General features: G+C 41.1%; 1 protein-coding gene across 2 annotated transcripts in view; it reads left to right on the forward strand.

The window, feature by feature from the left end:
* The window catches only part of GCNT1 (glucosaminyl (N-acetyl) transferase 1), a 177,809-nt gene that overhangs the window by 55,246 nt on the left and 101,762 nt on the right, over positions 1-20,801 (forward strand). The window contains exon 3 of one of the 2 annotated variants that reach the window (XR_003790656.1): positions 13,339-13,420. Coding sequence is in view for 1 of the 2 variants with exons in the window: in XM_029201651.1 (XP_029057484.1) it covers positions 869-2,298 (1,430 nt within the window). In the remaining variant the exon portion in view is untranslated. Of the gene's footprint in view, positions 1-868; positions 2,665-13,338; positions 13,421-20,801 lie in introns of those variants that run through there. The other variant, XM_029201651.1, reaches the window with a different exon arrangement.

Here is a 20,801-nt window from a genome sequence, read left to right on the forward strand (position 1 = left end):
TAGAACCAATTGCCGAGTAATAAAATTGACTTTTGAAAACAAAACAATATCTGTATATTTGTAAACATTTTACATAATAAAAGTGGGTTAGGTTCCTGGAATTTGAATATAGACAAAGGGTCTTTCATAAGTTACAGTTTGCATACAAGTGTTGTTTTTCAGCTAGGCTGTTTCTCTATTTTGGATTATGTATGTCTTCTCTTCCTGTGGTGCCTGGTATGGAACTGAACAAAGTGAGGTCAACCCAAAACAGTTCCAAATCTGACCTGGTTTCACCTGAGCCTTTCTGTTCCAGTTTGAAAATCCCGTTGACCCGCTTTTCCTTCAAAGATTCTTAGAAGCCACAGCCATTTCTGAATGTCTCCTTAAGTGTACTCCCACTCCTAAATTGGTAAAGAGCAGAGTGGATCTGATCTCTTCAAATACTTGGGGCTGCTGACACCAACTGATGGACATTAATGGATGTGTCAGGAGGAGCCCAGATTAGTAATGATTTCAAGGCAAGGGGTGCTAATTAGCACTGGCACAGGATCAAAAACTCACCAGCTATGGAGAATTCAATAACTATAGCCTAGGTCTTCAACTGTGTTTTGCACCTCAATGTACCTGAGAGGTAAAATGTTGATTGTAGGATATTCTAGCATATCCTTGTACTCAGCTTTTTTAAAAAGACAATCTGGCATTGATACCAGAGATGATGTGTATCCTATAACACTACTTCCTTTCCTCTGATTGACCCACTTTGTTTTTGTCTTAAACATCTGACCTCAGCAAAGAGAACAGTTTTTGAACCTGAGAAGATGTCATGAAATACTGTATTTTTTAAATATATATATATATGTATGTATCCTTTCTATTTTTCTTTTAGTGCTGCCCTCCATTTCAAGATGCCTTTGCATTTCTGATAAATGCAAACTGACAAATCTCCAGGCCACTACGGAGGGGAAATCATTACTGCTTGAAGCCTGGAAGACTGCCCTTAATAAAGCCAAGTCCCCAATTGTTGTTGAAATGCTGAGGAAGTTGCGGAGGAGGAAACTTTTTTCTTATCCCACTAAATACTACTTCTTCCTTCTTGTTTTTTCCCTGGTCACCTTCTCTGTTTTAAGAATTCATCACAAGCCTGAATTTGTAAATGTTGGACATTTGGAGCTGCTTGAAGAGAATCCTAGTAGTAATATTAATTGTACCAAAGTTCTACAGGGTGATGTAGATGAAATCCAAAAGGTAAAGCTTGAGATTCTAACAGTGAAATTTAGAAATCGCCCTCGATGGACAAACTATGACTACATAAACATGACCAGTGATTGTGCTGCTTTCATCAAGAAGCGCAAGTATATTGTAGAACCCCTTAGTAAAGAAGAGGCAGAGTTTCCAATAGCATATTCTCTAGTGGTTCATCACAAAATTGAAATGCTTGACAGGCTCCTGAGGGCCATTTATATGCCTCAGAATTTCTATTGCATTCACGTGGATACAAAATCAGAGGAATCCTTTTTGGCCGCGGTGACTGGCGTTGCATCCTGTTTCAGTAATGTCTTTGTGGCCAGTCAGCTAGAGAGTGTTGTGTATGCATCTTGGAGCCGGGTTCAGGCTGACCTCAACTGCATGCAGGACCTCTACCGAATGAACGCAGACTGGAAGTACTTGATAAATCTCTGCGGCATGGATTTTCCTATTAAAACCAACCTGGAAGTTGTCAGGAAGCTCAAGTCGTTGATGGGCGAGAATAACCTAGAAACGGAGAGAATGCCATCCAATAAAAAAGAAAGGTGGAAAAAGCATTATGCAGTCGTGAATGGAAAGTTGACAAACATGGGGACCGACAAAATACATCCTCCTCTTGAAACACCTCTGTTTTCAGGCAGTGCCTATTTTGTGGTCAGTAGGAGGTATGTGGAGTATGTGCTCGAGAATGAAAAAATACAAAAGTTTATGGAGTGGGCAAAAGACACATACAGCCCGGACGAGTATCTCTGGGCCACTATTCAGAGGATCCCCGAAGTCCCAGGGTCACTGTCCTTAAGCCATAAGTACGATATGTCCGACATGCACGCAATTGCCAGGTTTGTCAAGTGGCAGTACTTTGAAGGTGACATTTCCAAGGGCGCCCCCTACCCGCCGTGCAGCGGCGTCCACGTGCGCTCCGTGTGCGTTTTCGGAGCGGGTGACTTGAACTGGATGTTGCGCGTGCACCACTTGTTCGCCAACAAGTTCGACACGGACATCGACCTCTTTGCCATCCAGTGTTTGGATGAGCATCTGAGGCATAAGGCCCTGGAGACATTAAAACACTGACCCTTGGAGGCAGTTTTAGAAATAATTAGGAGGCATGAGATGTACCCCATTTGATTCTTCCACCTATAACCCTTCAAGCCAGAGAAGCTCTATGGTTTCTGCAGAGCAGGTCGGTTAGAAAGGTTGTAGCCTTCGGGCTTGACTTAGAGTTAGTGAGACTGTAGGGCAGGTTGCAGGGCGTTGTGCGGGGGAGTGGGCTGGGTGGCTGGGGAAGAGGTTGAACGCAAGTTATCCTGTTAAAAGAACTCAGGGACTGAACAAAACCCGAAGGTTTGACCTGTGCCAAAATTACTTGGAGAGCTTTAAATATGATGGTTTTTCCTGATTTGAATAGATTTATAGCAACAGCCAACAGTCCGGTTGTAATTTATCTTGTAGACCACATTTGTTGAAAGAGAAATTTGACTTTATTCTAAATGATCTTTGTAAATGACTGAGTTTCTGCTGTAACATTGCATTGTGTTGTGTATCTCTATATGCCATCTCAGGGAACTTGCAAAAACGGGCTTGACTGAATGTGAATATTTCCCATTTATGCTTTTAACAATGTACATATGTTTTTAAAAGCTCCCCCCCCCACCCCGCCAAAAAAAGACCTTATAGTTTAGTTGATTCTATGAATCGTCTTAGGTTATTTACGAAGTTAAGGTATCTTTGATTATTATAGTGTCTACAGAGAGTAATACTCAAGTTTTTTCAAATATGTCTCGCTTCTCCTCCTCCAATCTCCCTAGACCCTGCTATCAAGCTGTACATAAACTTGTTTTCATAGTGCCCCATATTCCTAGTGTCCCATATTACAGCCTCAGTTCTCCTTTGTGATCCGGTTGGCAGTAATTGGTGTGGAGAGCTAAGACAGAAAGGGAGAAGTGTAAGTGCGGCAGAGGGAGGAGGAGTCATATGTAGACCATCTCTGAGGCCTATGATGCAGCAATCGGTACTATCCCCAGAAATTAAGCCTGTTGCTCTTTGGGTCTGCTTGTGTCCATCCTCCAGGCTCTTGCATCCGACTGTCACCTCTGTCGCCTTTTGAAAGGAACTGGCTTCCCGTTGTCTTGCTTCTTCATGTTACCTGCCCGTTCATTATTCGTTAGCTCTTGCGTTTTAAGTTCCCTTCTCTCTCGGAACCTATGAGGAGGGGAAAGGTGTGCTGTTGTACCACCTGGCATGCTTGAAGGCCTGGGTATCCTAAAGGGAACATTAGGTTTGGGGCGGACTGTCTCAGTATTGATATTATTCTCAGCATATGGTTTTTACTCTATTTTTCACTAAAAGACAGATTTGCGGTTGCTATTGTACTGTCTCAAATCTCAAAGTAAATGAAGATTAAAAAAAAAAAACCAACTTGCTCTTTTGCTAAGCTGATACCATTCAGCCATCGATCTAATAGGAAATGAGAAGCTTTATCATTTAGCTGAAACTTCAAACAAGAATCAAATCCATGTACTTTAAAACTTAGACAACTTAAATAGTATATGGGAAATACATAATATCAGACAGTTTTCAGGCATTCAACTGGTAAAACATTTTATTCCTCAGAGTTAGGAAATGTTTTTATTTTATAGAGTGATTTGTTATACTGACTCTCCTGAATGAAAGTTTCACACTTTTGGAAACTTAATCATTTGTAAATGTGCATGTCAGTGGATTGCTATGGTTTGCATGATTTAACAGGGCAGCCAATGTTGAACCAAGAAAAACATACCCACTTTGAAAATTCAAGAGGTGATGTCAGTGAGGACATTATATGCATGGTGTTCTGTCTCTGTTGGCTTCTAAACCAATTTGTTCTTTGAATGCACGTCACATGTCCCTCCCATGCTCTCTTTTAGAAGAAAGATTTTACCTGTAAGTTGGGCCTTTTTTTTTTTACTCTAAAACCAGTGATTTTCAGTGACATACTTTGTGTCTATGTCTTGTGTTTCTTTAACTTCATTCATTGTATCTTGAATACTATAGACATTTGTCATTTTTTTATTTTGAATATTTGCAAATTTACAGGAAAGTTAAAAGTAATAGTACAGTGAACATTATAGAACTTTCACCTGGAGTCACTGGTTGTTAGCATCATGCTCATTTGCTCAGTTTTATGGATTTTTGAATTTGGCAAAATTGAAAATTGAAAGTTAAAAAAAAATTTACAAATATCATCGCAGTGCTCTTACTGTAGCGTGACTGAATCTTATTGACATTTAAATTGGCAGCTTTGAGGGGTTTTTTTTCTCCACCATATATGTAAAAATATGACTTTAGAATCCATTTCCACAAGCCCCACACTAAAACTGTGGACCCACCATCTTTTATATAGCTGTGGTACATCATCTCTCTAGAATGGCACTTGCTGAAATGTGTCTGACTATTACCCTATTGCTAATAGCTTTACGGGGATTATATAGCCATTAGGACTCAATTTTATACTATCCAACCTAACTTAAAACAAATGAAATTCATGGTAGTGGAACAAGCAATTGGAAGAATCAAGAAGATGGTTTCAAAAGGAAACCCTTACTACATTCAGGAGGAGCAAAAATGTTGTAAGTTCTTTGGGAAAGATAAATTATTTAAATTGCTTCCTGTATGTCAGTTATTAAATACTAATTTCTTTTTACTGTCATTTAAGGTCTTTTATAGGGAATTATTAGAAATTGTATTCCCAAATAAACCCTTAAATATACATAAACTGCAGTTTTTTAATGGAAGCGTTCTAGTTAATGAAGTACTGATCAAGATTCACATATTAATTAATAAGGACAAGAGTTAACAAAAATGGTCCTTTCTTTATAGGCAATTACCTAGGCTCTTCCCAGACCATGGTAAACAGCCTTGAAAATGTGAAACACTATTGTCTCTAAACATGTATTTGTGTCATTCATCAAGCACAATTCACTTAAAGAACAGAAGTGGGTTTTCTTTTGCAGTCATTTGGGGGAGGAGGAAGCCATGTTTTACTTCATTTCATCTGTAGAGTCAGTTGACCTGGACTTTTTCAGTTGGTTTAGAAAAATAAAAATCATTTCTCATTATGGTGAACATGGATAAGTAAATGCAACACTTTCATGGCAAGTGTGGTTACCTTAAGGTTTACCCTTTTGAATATGGGCATGACTGGATGCGTTTGGAACTAGTCATATGACCATTAAAATCAGCTATTCAGAAACCAATGCCTTGTCTCCACAAGTTATTTTGTTAGCTACCAGCACCCCAATATTAAATTTAGTATTTGGATTTGATAGTTTGTAACCAACACGTGTTTTTTGTGAGTAGTGATTCAAAACATAAAGGTTAATTCTTTAGGCAGAAATGTCTGAGAGAGAGGGTTTGGCAATGGCAGAAAGTGTAACACAGGTTATGCAAAAAGAGCTAGACCGGGGACTTTCGAAGAATGCAATTTAATAGCTAGTTAGTATTGCTTTCTGGGTGTTACTGGCTTCAGCTTATGTCTGCAGAAGAGCAATGGCCACAAATACAGGATCCATGACTTGTGGTATGAATGTGGAGGGCACACCTGAGGGAAAAGGGAAGCTCCCTCCCCAGAGCATTGAGTGTCTGCTCCACCCGTCTCCTCAGCTGGTCTAGTAAACCCCTCTGGATGTTCTTTAGCTGCATTTTCGATGAAACAGACTCTACAAAGTGGCAAACTTGATTAACCTCAGGTCTTTCTCAAAAGCTTGAGAGCTTTATGTATCCTTTATAAGCCTGCTTGTCAAGGATTTAATTTTTAATATGTGCTTAAAGTTTTCAGGGCTTGTCATCAGAATATGGATTTACCATTTTTCAGTGTGATAAAACCCGAACTAGGGCCGAGTTGTAACTATTGGGAAAGAAAAGACTTTTCATTAGTGCAGATGATGGGATTGCCCAAGTTGAAAGCCCAGGAATCTTGTCTTGAAATTAATAAGACTTTAGCAAATACTGCCACTCATCCAAAAATTAGTTTTCCATATTCAAACAAAAAACTTGTTTTACGATATAATGGGGATAGGTTACCTTTCATCATGGCAATAAGCTCTGTGAAATGTGTAGGCAAACTTAAGACATGTATGGGACCTGTATGAATAAAATACTTCTGTAGATTCAAAACAAAACAAAACATTGTGCTCCTCTCTGATAAATGTTTTAAATATCTCCCTTCTTCCCAGATCAATCCATCAGTCAAATATAAGCCCAGTCATAATCTCAAAGGGTCGATAAAATTATTCTAAATTTCATCTGAAAGAAAAAATGTGCAAGAATAGCGAAGAATGCTTTGAAAGAGATTAATGAAGTCATATAATACTACATACGAAGCCATATATATATATATATATATATATATACTTTTTTTTTGGCGGTACGCGGGCCTCTCACTGTTGTGGCCTCTCCCGTTGCGGAGCACAGGCTCCAGACACGCAGGCTCAGCGGCCATGGCTCACAGGCCCAGCTGCTCCTCGGCATGTGGGATCCTCCCAGACCTGGGAACGAACCCGTGTCCCCTGCATCGGCAGGCGGACTCTCAACCACTGCGCCACCAGGGAAGCCCATGAAGCCATACTTTAAAGGTAAAAAATGTTAAGAGTAAGTTTATATTTGAACTCTCAGAGTGCTAACAGTAATAGCCCAGAAATAGATGCTAGTATATATAAAACATTGCAAAGCGACTATCAGAACATAGTGAGGAAGGGGGTTGGTAAAAGTTCCAATAAGTACCTGTTTGGAGAACATTAAATTATCGCTTTGTAATGTGCAGCAAAATCCAAATGGAGTAAGAATGAAAATAAACTGAAAGAACATGTCAGTGACTATCTTTGCATGGGATGGAATTTTCCAAATAAAAGCAATGGGAGGATTCATTAAGGAACAGATAATAGATTTAACAAAAAGTGTGTATTTCCTGAATATGAGAGAGCAAAAGGCAATCAGAATTGGAAAACTTGCCAACAGATTTTGAAAGAGGGAAAAATGGAAGTTATTTATACTAATATTTTTTTAAAAACAGCTTTTTGAGATATAATTCATATACCATACAATTCACCCATTTAAAATGTACAATTCAGTGGTTTTTAGTATAACATCACAGTCAGTTTTAGAAGATTTCCATCACTCCCAAAAGAAACTCTGTACTCTCTAGTGGCTACTCTCTATTACCTCTCAACCCCCTTATACTAATATATTTTTTAAAAGCATTAAGATGCCAAGAGTAAAATGAACAAAAGATGTAATAATTCACAGAAAGTAAAATAAGGAGAATACAAATGGCTAATATGAAAAATTGAAATTCAATAAAAAGAATCCAAATTAAAATTTTTACACACCAAATTAGGGTGGTTTTTTTTTTTTTGAAACATGACTGTTGAGGAATGCATGCTCATACTGCAGGGAGGAGTGTTAAAACCTATCAGGTAGAGTCTTTAAAAACACTCAAATTCTTTGATCAATAATTCACTTCTTAGAAAATATCCTAGGGTAATAATCAGAGATTTGGATCCACATTTAAACCCAGTGTTTGTCAGCTTCTTATTTGTGGTGAAATGTAAAAATACATAAATCTCCAGTAAATGAGGAATAATTATGTACTTTAAAAAATATATGATGGGGTATTATAGAATATTCCTATAGTATGCCTAATGCCATGGAAAATCACTAGGTTAAATGAAGTAAACAGACTGGAACAGAATATATAATGTGCTCTCAATTATGTTTAAAAAAATGATACTGAACAGAAAGGAGCATTCAGAATTTCCCTGAAATATCACATCTTGATATTTTGAGAACTATTCCTTCCAGCTCTATAACATTGCTGCTTGTGGGCTTCCCTGGTGGCGCAGTGGTTGGGAGTCCGCCTGCCGATGCAGGGGACACGGCTTCGTGCCCTGGTCCGGGAGGATCCCACATGCCGCGGAGCGGCTGTGCCCGTGAGCCATGGCCGCTGAGCCTGCGCGTCCGGAGCCTGTGCGCTCCGCAACGGGAGAGGCCACAACGGTGAGAGGCCCGCGTACCAACAACAACAAAAAAAATGCTGCTTGCCAAATATTTATTTGGAGCGTTTTCCACATATGGTTTGCCTCAGGGAGTATTACTGAGACTCCTTACCCCTAGTCTTCACTTGGTGGGTTGTAGCGGGAAGGAGCCCTGCTTTCCTGGAGCACTCCTCTTTTACCCACAGAAATGTTTTTAGATTTAAGCTTTGGTGCTTTGCAGCGTGTCCCGAGGCCTTATACTCTGGGTAACCCTCTAAGATACTCTAGTTGTATACCATGGCTGGAGAGAACTTTTTGCAGCACTAGCCAGAAGAATCACTGAACCAATCCTAAAGGGCACTGTCAACCTGGCTTCAGGATCCTAGGGTGCTCAGATTGACAGCTATTTGGCTTTTAGCTCCTTAGAATCTACAGATGGAACTTCCTTTTCTGATCCCAGATAAGTGTTAATTGCTAACTAGGTGAGGATGGTCTGGTTCTTTCAGCTGCTTGCCAATACAAAGCAGATGTTCTTCTTCAGCAAGAGGACAGGAAGCTATTCAGATGGGTAGTGCGGAGTCACTTGGATGAGCAATCTTGGTACAGGAGGAGGATCTTGTTTAACTCCAGAGTTTTATGCATTCCATGTGAAGGCTTCACTACCTTCAAGATTAGCTAAGAAACAGAAACCAGTGCTTTCTTTTTTAAAAATATTTATCTATTTATTTATTTGGTTGCGCCGGGTCTTAGTTGAGGCATGTGACCTCTTAGTTGTGGCACGCATGTGGGATCTAGTTCCCTGACCAGAGATTGAACCCAGGCACCCCCCTGCATTGGACTGCGGAGTCTTAACCACTGCGCCACCAGGGAAGTTGTGAAACCAATGCTTTCTTTAAAAAAATAAATTTTTTGAAAGGATTTACTTCTACAGAGCTAATCATTAGTTTAAACATTACTTACAGGATATTTATAATTTACTTTCTTTGTCAGACTTATTAGTAAACTATTCTTGGCCCAATCAGAGTTCCTTCGTTTAACTTAATTCAAAGGAGACATGTTTTCTCTCCGGAAAGCTTTCCCTACCTCTCTTTCCAAAGAAAAATGCCCCTCCAAATATGTTCCTTAAAGCTCATTGAGGGAATAATGACAACAGCTAATATTTGTTGAGTGTTTCCTTTCTGCATGTTCTAAGCACTTTGCACTTATCACCTCTCACTTCAAAACAACCTTAGGAGCAGAGACTACTATTGGCCCAATTTACAAAGGGGGCAAAGAAGTACGTGAATCTGTAACAAATGGCACATCTTAAATAAAAGACAAGTTTTCTTCTCATCTGTTCACCTCCTTTCTACCATTTCAACCATCCCATCTCTTTCCCCAGACCCTGCTCTGCTCTGAGTGTAGCACTTTTTTTAAAATAAGCAAATGTATTGAGAAATAAAAGGGTGGAAACAAAAAGAACGAACCCTTGCGTCTTGCTGAAATCTTCCCCAAAAGAGTGTGTGGAGGGAGAGGAGATAAAAACCTGGAAGTGTGGTGAACATCAATTTGATGAGGGCCACTGAAAAGGAGAGATGGGCCAGAAATCCTTAGCCATAATAGTCTTAAGTGCAGGAGAGAGGAGTCTGGAAGCCACAAAGGGGAATGGTTTCAACAAGTGCCATCAGTCTTAAAATACTTGAAAGCATGGGAGGTTTGACAGGGAAATGTTTGGGCATAAAATATATGACAAGTGCCAACTTCCAATTTCCAGGGACAAGTCTCCCTTTGAGTACTACTTTCCTGTAGTCAAGCATTGTTTCTCTAAGTAATGTAATAAATATACTTTCACACATACAAAGAAGGGTGGCCCTGGAAATGTGAGGTAATTTTTCTTTGGCTGAGCCCTATTTGCTTGCTTTTTGTGTTGCTGAGGGAATTATGCAAATGGATGGGTTTTGCTAAGGAATGTGAGGGGAGGAGATACCAGCTGGAAAGACCAGAAAGGACTGTTTGGGGCAGGGCGGTGGGTGGGCCTGCAGTCTATGGAGGAGAATTTGAGGGCAAGGGGAGATTGCGAAGGGAGTCTTAACCTTCTCCTTGATGTCAGGTGACCCACCATCCCGATCTGCCCAGCCCTGAAGAGGAGGTTCCTGGGACGCTGGACCTCGAGTGCCAACGCCAGGAGGAGTTGGTCTCCCTGCCTTTGTCTTTCTCCCCAGATCTTCAGGAAAATCTACATCAGTGCTTTTGACAGTGGATTTTATGCTTTCTGGGCACTAGCAATTCAGAAATTGACCTGTAGGCAAGCACAAGAAAGAACAGGGGGCCCACAAGTAGGCCCAGCCGCATACAGGTGGAGTTCCTCACTAAGGAGAGAATTATAATCAAGCAAGGCTTGGAGAAGGTATCCACTTATGGAACCTGAAAAGCCTCACCCAGACTGCATCCAGGCCTTCCCACTTCTGAGGGGCTCTTTGTAGGCAGGGCTTGTGGATGGATAGAAATCAGAATAAGGCAGACAAAGCTGGTTCCAGTTATGATATGTCAGCTCATGTAGCAAATCACACCCACCTAACTTTGCAGGTTCTACTTTGGATAACCCTTCCATGTCCTACCCGGTTACTCTAGTGTTCATGCTGGAGTGTCCTCTCTCCCCACAGCCAGTCCCTAAGGTCTCTCTTCTTAACGGTGCTTCTACTCATACCCTCCTCTCTTGTCATCAAGCCCTGTTTAGTCCCTCCTGTCTCACTTGGAGCATTGCCACTTGCCAAGCCACAGGCTGGCTTCCTGAAAATGTCACCAAAACAATCTGGTCATAAGACAGAGCAGAGTCTCCTGCTGACGGCAGTGATGGAGAGCTCCATCTCCAGGCTCCTGATAGCATCTCAGAGGGAGGAGGGCCAAGTCGGGCTATTTCTGAGGTTTTGAATCCTGCTTAAGTTGGGTCTGATAGTGTGGGATCTTGGATAATGACAGTATAAAATGGTGTAGGATTGGAGGAAACAGCAAAGGTGAGGATTTTGAGGCAAAGGGTTCAAACAGTCCTGGGGTATAAACTGACATTCGATGCTTTTTATTTATTGCAACATTCTTGGGCCTTAGACAATGTTCCTGGAGTGAAAAATGAAGTTATTTGCAACTTTTACCTTCCAGGGCAAGAGTTTTCTGAAATAGTAAAGTGGTGTTGATGAAGACCATGTGGGTTCAGATGAATTTGCTTCTCACTTCCTTCCCTCGGGTCTCTCACTCTTCTGATAACAGCAACGACAACAACAGCAATAACAGTAGCAGCAAATACTTAACTCTATGTGCCAAGCGCTGTCCTGAGCATTTTACAAATATTAGCACGTTTAATCCTCACCGTAATCTTATGGCGTGTACAACTATTGTTCACATTCTACTAATGTAGGAATAGAGCAGTTCAGAGAGGTCAAGTTACTTGGCCAAGTCACACACTCTGCTAGTGGAGGCACTGTCAGAGTGATGTATCAGAAATGAAAATTTGCTAATTTCACACCCTTGCATAGCCCTTTCAATGACTCCCTGTTGCCTAAAAGATAAAATCCTGATTTCTTCAAATGACGCCTGAGGCCCTCCCTGATCTGGCCTCTGCCCACCTCTCCATACCTTCTGTTTTGCACATGATGCTCTATCCATTTGGACCACATGTGGTTTTCTGAACACATGATGCTATTTCATGTCTCCTTGAATAGGACTCATCTGGGGTCTTTGCCCCTGGTGTCATCTCAGTAAGCATCTACTAAACAGTGGTCTGAAGGAACCATCTCTTCTCTCACTTCCAGCCCGTGTGCTTTGTCCACACTTACAATGGACTGAGAGTAAGAGGGTGCTGGGGTTTCTACATCCATCTTACAGGAAGCAAGAGGGTTCACCAATGTTGAGAAAGCAAGTGGAGGAAGGGAGAGTTGCACATTTTGTCGTAGGGCTGCCCTTTGAGCCCTGGAGCAACCTGAGCCCAGGCTTGTTCACTCATAGGATCCAGTAGATTCTGACTTTTATTGCTTGAGAGAGATCGAGCTGGGTTTTTGAAAGCAGTTACATCAGAAAAGGTCCTCTTTCACACTGTACACTCTCCTAGAACACATTTCTCCAGACTTTCAGACCAGAACGTCCTCACCTCTTAACACTCAACTCAGGCATCATCTCCCCTATGATAAGGTCCTTCCTGACCATCACTGTTTTCCTTCTGGCTTATATACATGATCACTGTGATCTCTGGCTTCCATATTACCCTGTACAGAGTTTATCGCCACCATCTAAAATGAACTATTGAACTCACTCATATACCTGTATGTGTAGTTTTGTATATTTAAAAAAATTGACTTTATTTTTTAGAGCAATTTTAGGTTCACAGCAAAACTGAGTGGAAAGGACAGAGTTTCCCTTTATCTCCCGCCCCCGCCCCCTGCCCCCATCCTTCCCCACTATCAACTTCCCGAACCAGAGTGGTTCATTTGTTATAACAAATGAACCTGCATTGATACATCACCATCACCCCAAATCCATAGTTTGTATTTGGGTTCCCTCTCAGTGTTGTACATTCTTTGGGTTTTGACAAGTGTATAATGACATGTATCCACCATTTCAGTATCATGCAGAATGGTTTCACTGCTCTAAAAGTCCTCTGTGCTCTGCCTATTCATTCCTCCCCTCCATCCCTAGCAACCACTAATCTTTTTACTGTCTCCATAGTTTTGCCTTTTCCGGAACATCCTATAGTTAGAATCGTACAGGATATAGCCTTTTCAGATTGGTTTCTTTCATTTAGTTATATGCATTTAAGTTTCCTCCATGTCTTTTTATAGCTTGATAAACTTTTCTTTTTAGCATTGAATCATATTCCATTGTCTGGTGTACCACAGTTGATTTATCCATTCGCCTACTGAAGGATGTCTTGGTTGCTTCCAAGTTTTGGTTAATTCTGAATAAAACTGCTATAAACATCAGTGTTCAGGTTTTCTGTGGACATAAGTTTTCAGTTCCTTTGGGTAAACACCAAGGAGCGTGATCGCTGGATTGTATGGTAAGACTATGTTTAGTTTTGCAAGAAACCTCCAAACTGTTTTCTGAAGTGGCTGTACCATTTTTGCACTCCCACCAGCAATGACTGAGAGTTCCTGTTGCTCCACATCCTCACCAGCATTTGGTGTTATCAGTGGTCTGGATTTTGGCCGTTCTTACAGGTATGTAGTAATTTTTCATTGTTTTAAATTTGCAATTCCATAATGATATATGATGTGGAGCACCTTTTCACACGCTCATTTGCCATCTGTATATCTTCTTTGGTGAGGTGTCTGTTCAGGTCTTTTGCACATTTAAAAAATCGGATTGTTGATTTCCTTATAGTTGACTTTTAAGAGTTCTTGGTATATTTGGGATGACAGTCCTTTATCAGTTGTGTCTATTGCAAATATTTTCTCTCGGTCTGTGACTGCATTTTTTAACATAAAAATGCATGTTAAAATGTTAAATTAGTAGCTGATATTGCTTCTTGGGGGCAGGGACAGTGTACCTTCATTTTTGTATTTCCAGGCCTAGTGCAGAGTGTGACATACAGCTGGTTCTCACTAAATATGTGGTAAATGAACAAAGACAGTTACTTTGCTTAATTTTTTTTTTTTTTTTGGCCGTACCGTGCAGCTTGTGAGATCTTAGTTCCCCAACCAGGGATTGAAACCGTGCTCCCTGCATTGGGAGTGTGGGGTCTTAACCACTGGACCACCGGGGAAGTCTCTAATTTGCTTAATCTTGAATAACATCTCTTAAGGGAAAAAAATCTTCTTTTAGATATATTTTTTCCTCTCAAATAGAAACCATAACAGTAGAAGGGGAAAAAAATAGATTTACTCACAACATCTAACCTTTGGTTTAATTTGGCTTGTCTTTATATTCACTGTGAAATGAAACCTTACTGAAAATGAAATGCTGCACCTGAATTCAAGTATTCTGTCATTTTGTCCCTGCCCACAAATATTTGTTCAGGAAATACGATTTTTAGGAATCTGGTGTTCTTTGCTCACTGGCTGAGCACGTGACTGAGGTAACTGGAGAGCAGGTCCAACCAATCCTGCGTGTGCTGTCACAGAGTTTGGGTCTTGGGCAGGTCAAGGTTCCCTTCGTTCCCCAGAGAAAAGGAAGGGAGGCGGAGGGCACAGTGCATGTTCATGGGCCCTGGGATGCATTTTTTCCCAAGCCCTTTATAGAAATTCACAAAGGGGGTCAGGGTACACCTGTTTCCTATGAAGCTGGACTGTACTTTGTATGAGATGCAAAGAAGGAAATAGGGATGGGTAATGCAAATAGGAAAAATAGGTGTCTAAAAACTTGGGGAGAAAAAAATACATGCTTTCTTGGCTCAGGATGAGTAACAACAAACCAGTGGGACAGGAGAGAGAAAAGCCTTCCCCAGGGATCTTTCCACACACCTCCTGCATGGTAGGCCGACTGTGTGTCGGGGGGGGTGACATGATTCGGTACTGCTGTGTCATTTCAACAGTGGAATATGGCAGGAGTGCAGCGTCTGAGGGTGAGAGATTGCCTACTGTGATTGTTATATCCATCCATGTAAGCAGGTTTGCCTCAACCTGGGCATGATTGACATTTTGGGCCAGATAATTCTTTGTTATGGGGGTGGAGTCTGTTCTGTGCATTGTAGGACGTTTAGCAGCATCCCTGGCCCCTATGCACTAGATGCCAGTAGCAGTCCCCCTCCCTGGTTGTGACAACCAAAGATGGCTCTAGGTATTGCCAAATGTCCCCCGGGAGGCAAAATCGCTGTTGCTTGAGAACCACTGATTTATAGGAAGAATTCAGTTCCCATCACAGTGCCTGGGAAGAGTGTCTTGTATGTGAAAAATCACTGACTAAGGTATTAGATTCACTCTGGTGGACCAAATGTTCATGGTTTCTGCCCATGTGATGCTTAAATCTGATGGATGAGAAGATGGGTAGATGGATGTAGTGTGTCTCAATAGGTAGATGTGATTTCTCTTAGTAATCACCCAGTGTTTAAAAAAAGAGTCATCCAAGCTACTACCTTTCTAGCCAATCATGGGAGGTAAAAGCAACCCTTGTGTGGAGGTAGATCAAGTAGTTGACAACCAGAGCCTAATGACCTGGGAAAAAAAAGTTATCTTTTTAAAAAAATTGAGGTAGAGTCTATTATATAAGCTTCAGGTATACAGCTTAGTGATTCACGTTATTTAAAGATTATACTCTATTTATAGTAATTATAAAATATTGGCTACATTTCCTGTGTTGTACAATATATCCTCGTAGCCGATTTATTTTATACAGGGCTTAGCATTTCTTGACTCTGGATAACGTGACCACAAACTTCTTTGGCTTTCACACTCAGAATAATGCTACCCACTCTGCTTTTAAAAAAAAAATCTGTCATCGTCTCATGAATCCCCAAATTTAGCTGCTTTCCCATCTTTTCCATAGCTTCATCATGCACTACAGGTGTTACTTTAGCACTTTCCCGAGTGGCCTCGCCCAGAGATCGGCAAATTTTCTCTTCCTTTCCTGGATGTTGATTCATTAACACTGGACTCGCGGCCAACAGCACTGTTAACTTGTGCCTGAACCAAGCTTCTCTAACTTGTTTTCTCTGTAAGGCACATCCCGGCCTTCTGGCACCTCAGGGACATTAGATAGCACTTCAGCACTGCTGGGGGGATGGCCTGGGCTGGGGGTGTGCAGAAGTGGTGGCGAAGAAAAACGCACAAAAATGCAAAAAGCATGGCACTATTAGACCGCAAAAAGGACACTCGTTTACAGTGTTAAAGGTGAAAGGAGAAAACAGAGCCTCGCCTTTTTTCCACCTCAGCTAGGAATGTGCATGTTGGATGACTGAGATTTTTTGCCTCTCTGTACATGTTGATGAGTGATCGTAAAAGTGCCACAAGTAATGCTTTTGGGGTCACGAATACATTTTAGTGAGTATGTGAATTTGCAAATACAGAATCCACGAATAATGAGGATTGATGGTATCTATATTTTTAACAAGTTCCCTATGGTATTGTGATACACAGCCAAGTTGAGGAAACTCTGAATTACGTAATTTGTGAATGTGAGGTAGTGCTTCTATTTGTGACAGTGCAAAAATTATAAAATTTTCTAAAGACATTTAGGTTTACTGTCCTGCCCCAATTAAAAAAAAAAAAGTTTAAAGCTATGCCTACGCCTTGTGCTGCAACTGTGGCTGTTACCATTGGTTGAGCTTCTGTTGAGGAAATAATTTTTATTCTTTCGACCTTAGGTAAACAGAGAGATTAAAAAGAATCTTCTTTGTGATGGAAGTGTACAAGAATTAGGTTACCACTGCAGAATTAAGATAGGAAAGGAAGCACAACTGGAATAATCTTTCACTTTAGGAAAATCAACTGATACTAAAGGAGCAAAGATCAGTGTATGGTCAATATTTCTCTTTATAGTTGATGATCAGGAGAAATGAGATACTATCGTCATTTTTTTCTCCCTAAATTGAAAACAGAGGATCAAAAGATTCCTTGAATATGACATCTCCCTTTACTTCCTTTCAGCACTACCATGATCACAGTTACTTTCGATGCCAATTATCGTGTATTATTTGTCTCTCCTGCAGAATGTAAACACATTAGGGATTGTGTTTTTCTAATTCACCACCATGTCCCTGATACCTGGTACAGGGCCAGGTGCATAGTAAATGTTCAAAAAAAATGTGGTTGAACACATGTTTCTGAACGAGAAGGGAAAGGGGAAAGTGAATAAATACTTGTTGAACACTTACTATATGCTAAGCAAGTTACTATTCCATTTATTCCTCACAAACCTATATGATAGATATTTTGACTCCTGTTCGATAGGTGAGAAAAACCAAGGCTCAGAGACGCTTTGTAGGAAACCTGTGTCACTCCATCAGACATTACTAGTTGCCAGCTTACCTTCCATCTCCCCTTCTTCCTTGCTGGTAGAGCCTCAATTGTGCTGAGTATATAGCACATCCCCTTACCCCTAACCCTTACATGCTTTAAAAGGAAGGCATTCTTAGCCCACATTCCAAGTGTAAGTCCTGATGAATTTAAGACAATCGGGGTAAAGTTGTTCCCTTTGTAAGTGATTAATTTGGGGGTTGCCATGTGACTCAGTTCTAACTAATGCTGGGGGTTGGATATCCTGAAAAAGATTTAGAATTCCTAAGGGGACATTGAAAAAGGCAGAATCTCTGGATTTGGTGTTTCCTGGATATGATGCCTGGAATAAATACAGTCATCTTGTGACCTGAAATAGCAAAGTGGAGAAGCTGAAGAACCAGGGTTTGTGATGACACGAGTAAGCCTCTGAGTTAACTAACCTCAAATTTACCCCACCCCTGGACTTGTCAGATTAGAAAATAAATTTCTATATTTTTTCAGGCATTTTGAGTCAGGGTGGTATTTCCAGATGAAGACATCCAAACTGACATAATCAGGTACCTGGGAGCGGCAAGCCCAGATTTTTTCCTACATCTGGCTCTGTAGTCTATGTGCTTTCCACTCTACTCCACTATCTTTCAGAAAGTGAAATCATTCAAAACAAGGGCCAGAAACTTCTGAGTCCCAAGGGGAACTGAATAATGGGCATTGTTCTAAACCATTCAGCTGTGCACTCTAGCACATTCTTCATACGCTTGACAGAATTATTCACTGTACAGATATATGTGAAGTAAGTACAACGTGATGCTTAAGTATATTTTAACTTGTATTTTCTTCTGTAATTGTCCCTATCTTTCCATATGAATCCTGAATTCTCTGAGGGCAGCACACATGCCTTGTTTTTCCATAAATCTCTGTCAGTTTCTTTTTTCATTCTAACGGATAGAAGCACAAAAGTGAAATAACTCAAACCGTGAAGGATGAAGTTCTAGCTCCAAACCTCAAGAAGGGTGGAGCTGGCCTCATGCATGAATGAACCCAGGAATGGCTTGTGACTCCTACACAAATCAGGGTTCAGCAGCTCACAAGGTTTTCCCTGGAACTTTATGCCTTCACGTTTCCTTACTTGGTGGAGAACCAAGTAAGGCCATTTCCACATCACAGTCAAACAGCTCCTGACACGTGAGAAAGGCAAGACTCTTCTTCAGCTTCTACAGAAGCATCCTGGAGAAGCCTCCCGATTGGTTGGGCTTATGTCCCATGGCCCTTCCTGGGCCAGTCACTGTGGCTAGGGCCAGTCACATTGGCTCACCGTGGGCTCTGTGTCCACTCCTGTGTTCAGAGGGGTGGATGTCTTAAAGGGAAGAATTCTGGACAGAAAGGAAAAGAGCTACCCTATCCTCCCAGGGCTTCTTTCCAGGCTCCTAGGTTAGCATTGGGTAAATAGTAGTCACTATAAATACCTAGGGAGCTTGTGAACACAAACTTGTCTCTCACTGGTGACAAATGAACACACACACACACACACACACGCACACACACATCCAGAGTGCACCCTTATAAGCTCTTTCCCAGTTTCAGAACTCCATGCAGACACTATGGGAAGAGCTTCTGTACCCACATTTTAGAGTTGGGAACTTTTTACTCCCAACCCTTGATGGGGATCTTGATGATTGCCAGATAGCACGGATTTTACCCCCCGCGCCCACCCCCCATCCCGGGTCCCCAGAAGGAATGTAGCAGGGAGAAAATTCCACAGTACCAAATGCCGCATGTCAACCTGCTCGACAGCACACAGCCTCGGCGCCAGTAACATGCCTTTGCCTGCCTGCTTTGGGATTGAGGATTCTCACTTTTGAACCATTTAGCCCCCAACCTTTCCTCACAGCGCATTCAAGCCTGTTCAGTCTCCAGCATGGGAAACAGAGAGGGGGCAGTAATCACTGAGGAACTTGGATGCCCTGGGGACACAGGCTGAACATGTTAAAATCCCAGGGAACACTGATCTCCCAGCTCACCTGGCCTCGTGCCAAATGCAAGAGAGCCAAGGAAGGGAGGAAGCCATCCTACTTTCCTTTCCTTGTTCACAGACTAGTAAATAATACGGTGAATAGTGACATGCTGGAAACAAAGTGCGTAGTCCAGTTTCCACGTGGATCTATCAGCCCAGATAATGACGTGAGAATCTCGGCCAATCATTGCTCAGAACAGCCAGAGACAATTTCGATCTTGAGTTCTTAAAGGACAGTTTTGGTTTCTTTACCTACTTTATGCAAGAATCATGTATAAATTTTATAGTTGGAAAAAATGCTTAGTATTAATTTAAAGTAAGGTATGTTAGTATTGGCTTTTCCTTCACTGAAATTTTTAGTAGGAGGGAATAATACCTCTGTTGATATGGAGATCATCTTTGACATAAAAGTGACTCCAGCAAAAGGCTTTTCTGTCTCTCTCAATGAAGAGCAAACCAAAGAATTCAAAAGAGTAAGAATATTTGCACCTCATCTTTTTTCCCCTCTATATTAGCTTCCCCTTTGTATTGTGTTGCTGTTGTAACAAATTACCACAAATTTAGTGGCTTAAAATAGCACAAGCGTATTTCCTTATGGTTCTGGAAGCTAGAATTCTGAAATCAGTTTCACTTAGCTAAGGTCAAGGTGTCCACAGGGCTGTTTCCTTCAGTGTCTTAAAGGAGAATTGGTTTCCTTCCCTTTTCTGCCTGGGCTGTATTCCCTGCATTCATTGGCTCCCGGCCATCTTCAAAACCAGCAGAGTAGCATCGTCAGATCTGCTTCTCTCTGACTGATTTCCCCTGTGTCCCTCCTTAAGGGCCCTTTGAGCACATCAGGCCCACCCAGGGTAATCTGAGACAATCCTCCACGCCAAGGCCTTTAATTTAATCACATCTGCAATGTCATTTGCCATGAAGATAACATATTCGCAGATTCTGGGGGTTAGGGTGAGGATATCTTTGAGGGTTGTTATTCTTGATTTGTCCTAGTACACCCTTTTACTAAATTAACAATATAAATCAAGGAGAATTGATGAATTAAGCGATATTTATTTTAGATTAGTGAAAAATTACTGAAAACATATAACCCATCAGGTGCTCCTCGTTGAGCTCCACAGTTTTTCTGTTAAAATTTTGTTGCCTGGATAAAAACCACACTAAAGAGCTAAAAATTTCTTTGAAGTGCAGTGTATAATAAAGTACACCTACCTTCAGTACAGCTGGGTTAATTTTTGCATATGTGTGTGTATTTGTAAAACCATACCCACATCGGTATACCAAAACAAGTCTAGCACCTGAGGTCTCCCTCACGCCCTTGCCAGTCGGTAACCTCCCACTTTAGTAGCCTCTGTTCCAACGGCAGCCACTACAGCTTTGTTTTCACCTGTTCTTCAACATACAAAGGTATGAACTCTTCTGTATTTGCTTCCTTTTGCTCAATACAATATCTCTGGAATATATGCATGTTGATACAGGCAGCAGTAGTTTCTTCTTTTTTTTTAATTACTATGAATACCATAGTATTTTTGTATCCATTGAATGAATACCCAACCTTTTATCCATTCTCCCTTTGATGGACATTTGGCTTGTTTCCATTTGGGCGCCATTATGAATAAAACTGCTGTGAACATATTTGTAAACATTAAAAGTTTTAAA

This window comes from Monodon monoceros, unplaced genomic scaffold (assembly GCF_005190385.1).
Source record: "Monodon monoceros isolate NGI ecotype Baffin Bay Population unplaced genomic scaffold, NGI_Narwhal_1 Super_Scaffold_5, whole genome shotgun sequence".
In the NCBI taxonomy this organism is placed as follows: domain Eukaryota; kingdom Metazoa; phylum Chordata; class Mammalia; order Artiodactyla; family Monodontidae; genus Monodon; species Monodon monoceros.